This window comes from Geospiza fortis, unplaced genomic scaffold (genome assembly GCF_000277835.1).
Source record: "Geospiza fortis unplaced genomic scaffold, GeoFor_1.0 scaffold5449, whole genome shotgun sequence".
Lineage (NCBI taxonomy): Eukaryota > Metazoa > Chordata > Aves > Passeriformes > Thraupidae > Geospiza > Geospiza fortis.
Window position 1 is genome coordinate 16,288 of NW_005054968.1, and position 1,469 is coordinate 17,756.

The following is a 1,469-nucleotide window of genomic DNA, read 5'->3' on the forward strand; positions in this document are numbered from 1 at the left end:
GGGCCCCCCCGGGGGGGGGGGTCCGAGGAGCCCCCTCCCCACGTGGGCAACTACCGGCTGCTGCGCACCATCGGCAAGGGCAACTTCGCCAAGGTCAAGCTGGCCCGGCACGTCCTGACCGGCAAGGAGGTGAGCGGCGCCCTGCTCCTGGCCAGGGGACAGCGCTGGGGGGGCCCGGGCTGGGGGTGGCACTGCGGGGACAGGGTGGGCCCACGGGTGACACCGTGTGTGGGGATGGGATCAGCCTGTGGGTGACACCGTGTGTGGGGACAGGGTGGGCCCACGGGTGACACCGTGTGTGGGGATGGCATCGGCCTGTGGGTGACACCGTGTGCAGGGATGGGATCAGCCCATGGGTGACACCGTGGTAGGGGGACAGGCTGTGTCCTGTGGGTGACACCACAGTGTGGGGACAGTTCTGGCTCCTGGTACGTGCCCCAGAAGTGCCACCACAGTGTGGGGACAGTCCCTGTTCTCACGGTGCCACCACAGTGTGGGGACAGTCCTTGGTGCCACTGTGCTGCGGGCACAGCTTTGTGTCCTGGTCCTTGCCCTGGGAGTGCCACCGTGGCCCAGGGGTGGCTTTCTGTCCCCAGCCGTGAGTGCCACCGCAGTGTGGGGACAGCTCTGGGCTCCTGGTGCAGCTCCCGTGGCTGTCACCACAGGGACAGGCCTGTTGTCCTCGTGCCATGGGTGGCACCGTGCTGTGGGGACAGCTCTGGCTTTGGTCCCTGCCCTGGGAGTGCCACCTGGCACAGGAAGGAGTTTCCTGATCCTCAACTGGGACTGTCACTGGCGTGGGGACACTTCTGGGTCCTGGTCCTTGCTCCTGTGGGTGCCACCGTGGCGTGGGGACACTTCTGGGTCCTGTTCTGTGCCCTGGGAGTGCCACCATGGCACAGGGATGGTCCCAAGCGCTCGGTCCTCATCCCATGAGTGCCACTGCGGTGTGGGGACAGCCCTGGGGATGGTCCTGTCCTGTTCCCTGAGTCTGGGAGCGTCACCATGGTGTGGGGACAGTTCTGTCCCATTCCCTCTCATCCCATGAGTGCCACCACGGTGTGGGGACAGTCCTGTCCCCTTCCCTGAGTCTGGGAGCGTCACCATGGTGTGGGGACAGCCCTGGGGACAGCCCTCTCATCCCATGAGTGCCACCACGGTGTGGGGACAGCCCTGGGGACAGTCCTGTCCCCTTCCCTGAGTCTGGGAGTGTCACCATGGTGTGGGGACAGTCCTGTCCCATTCCCTCTCATCCTGTGAGTGCCACCACGGTGTGCGGACAGCCCTGTCCCCCTGCCCCTCCGCTCACAGGTGCCACCAGGGTTTTGGGGACAGCCCTGGGGACCCTCTGAGCCCGCTCTCCCCCCACAGGTGGCCGTGAAAATCATTGACAAGACGCAGCTCAACTCCTCCAGCCTGCAGAAGGTGAGGTGGTGTCACCTTTGGGGGGGGGGGGGGGGGCGGGCGCC

General features: G+C 66.4%; 1 protein-coding gene across 1 annotated transcript in view; it reads left to right on the plus strand.

Moving 5' to 3' along the window:
• LOC102039455 (serine/threonine-protein kinase MARK2) overlaps nt 1-1,469 on the plus strand; it is a 10,771-nt gene that overhangs the window by 1,925 nt on the left and 7,377 nt on the right. The window contains exons 2-3 of the mRNA XM_031065656.1: nt 31-129; nt 1,372-1,425. Coding sequence (XP_030921516.1) covers nt 31-129; nt 1,372-1,425 — 153 coding nt within the window. The remainder of the gene's footprint in view (nt 1-30; nt 130-1,371; nt 1,426-1,469) is intronic.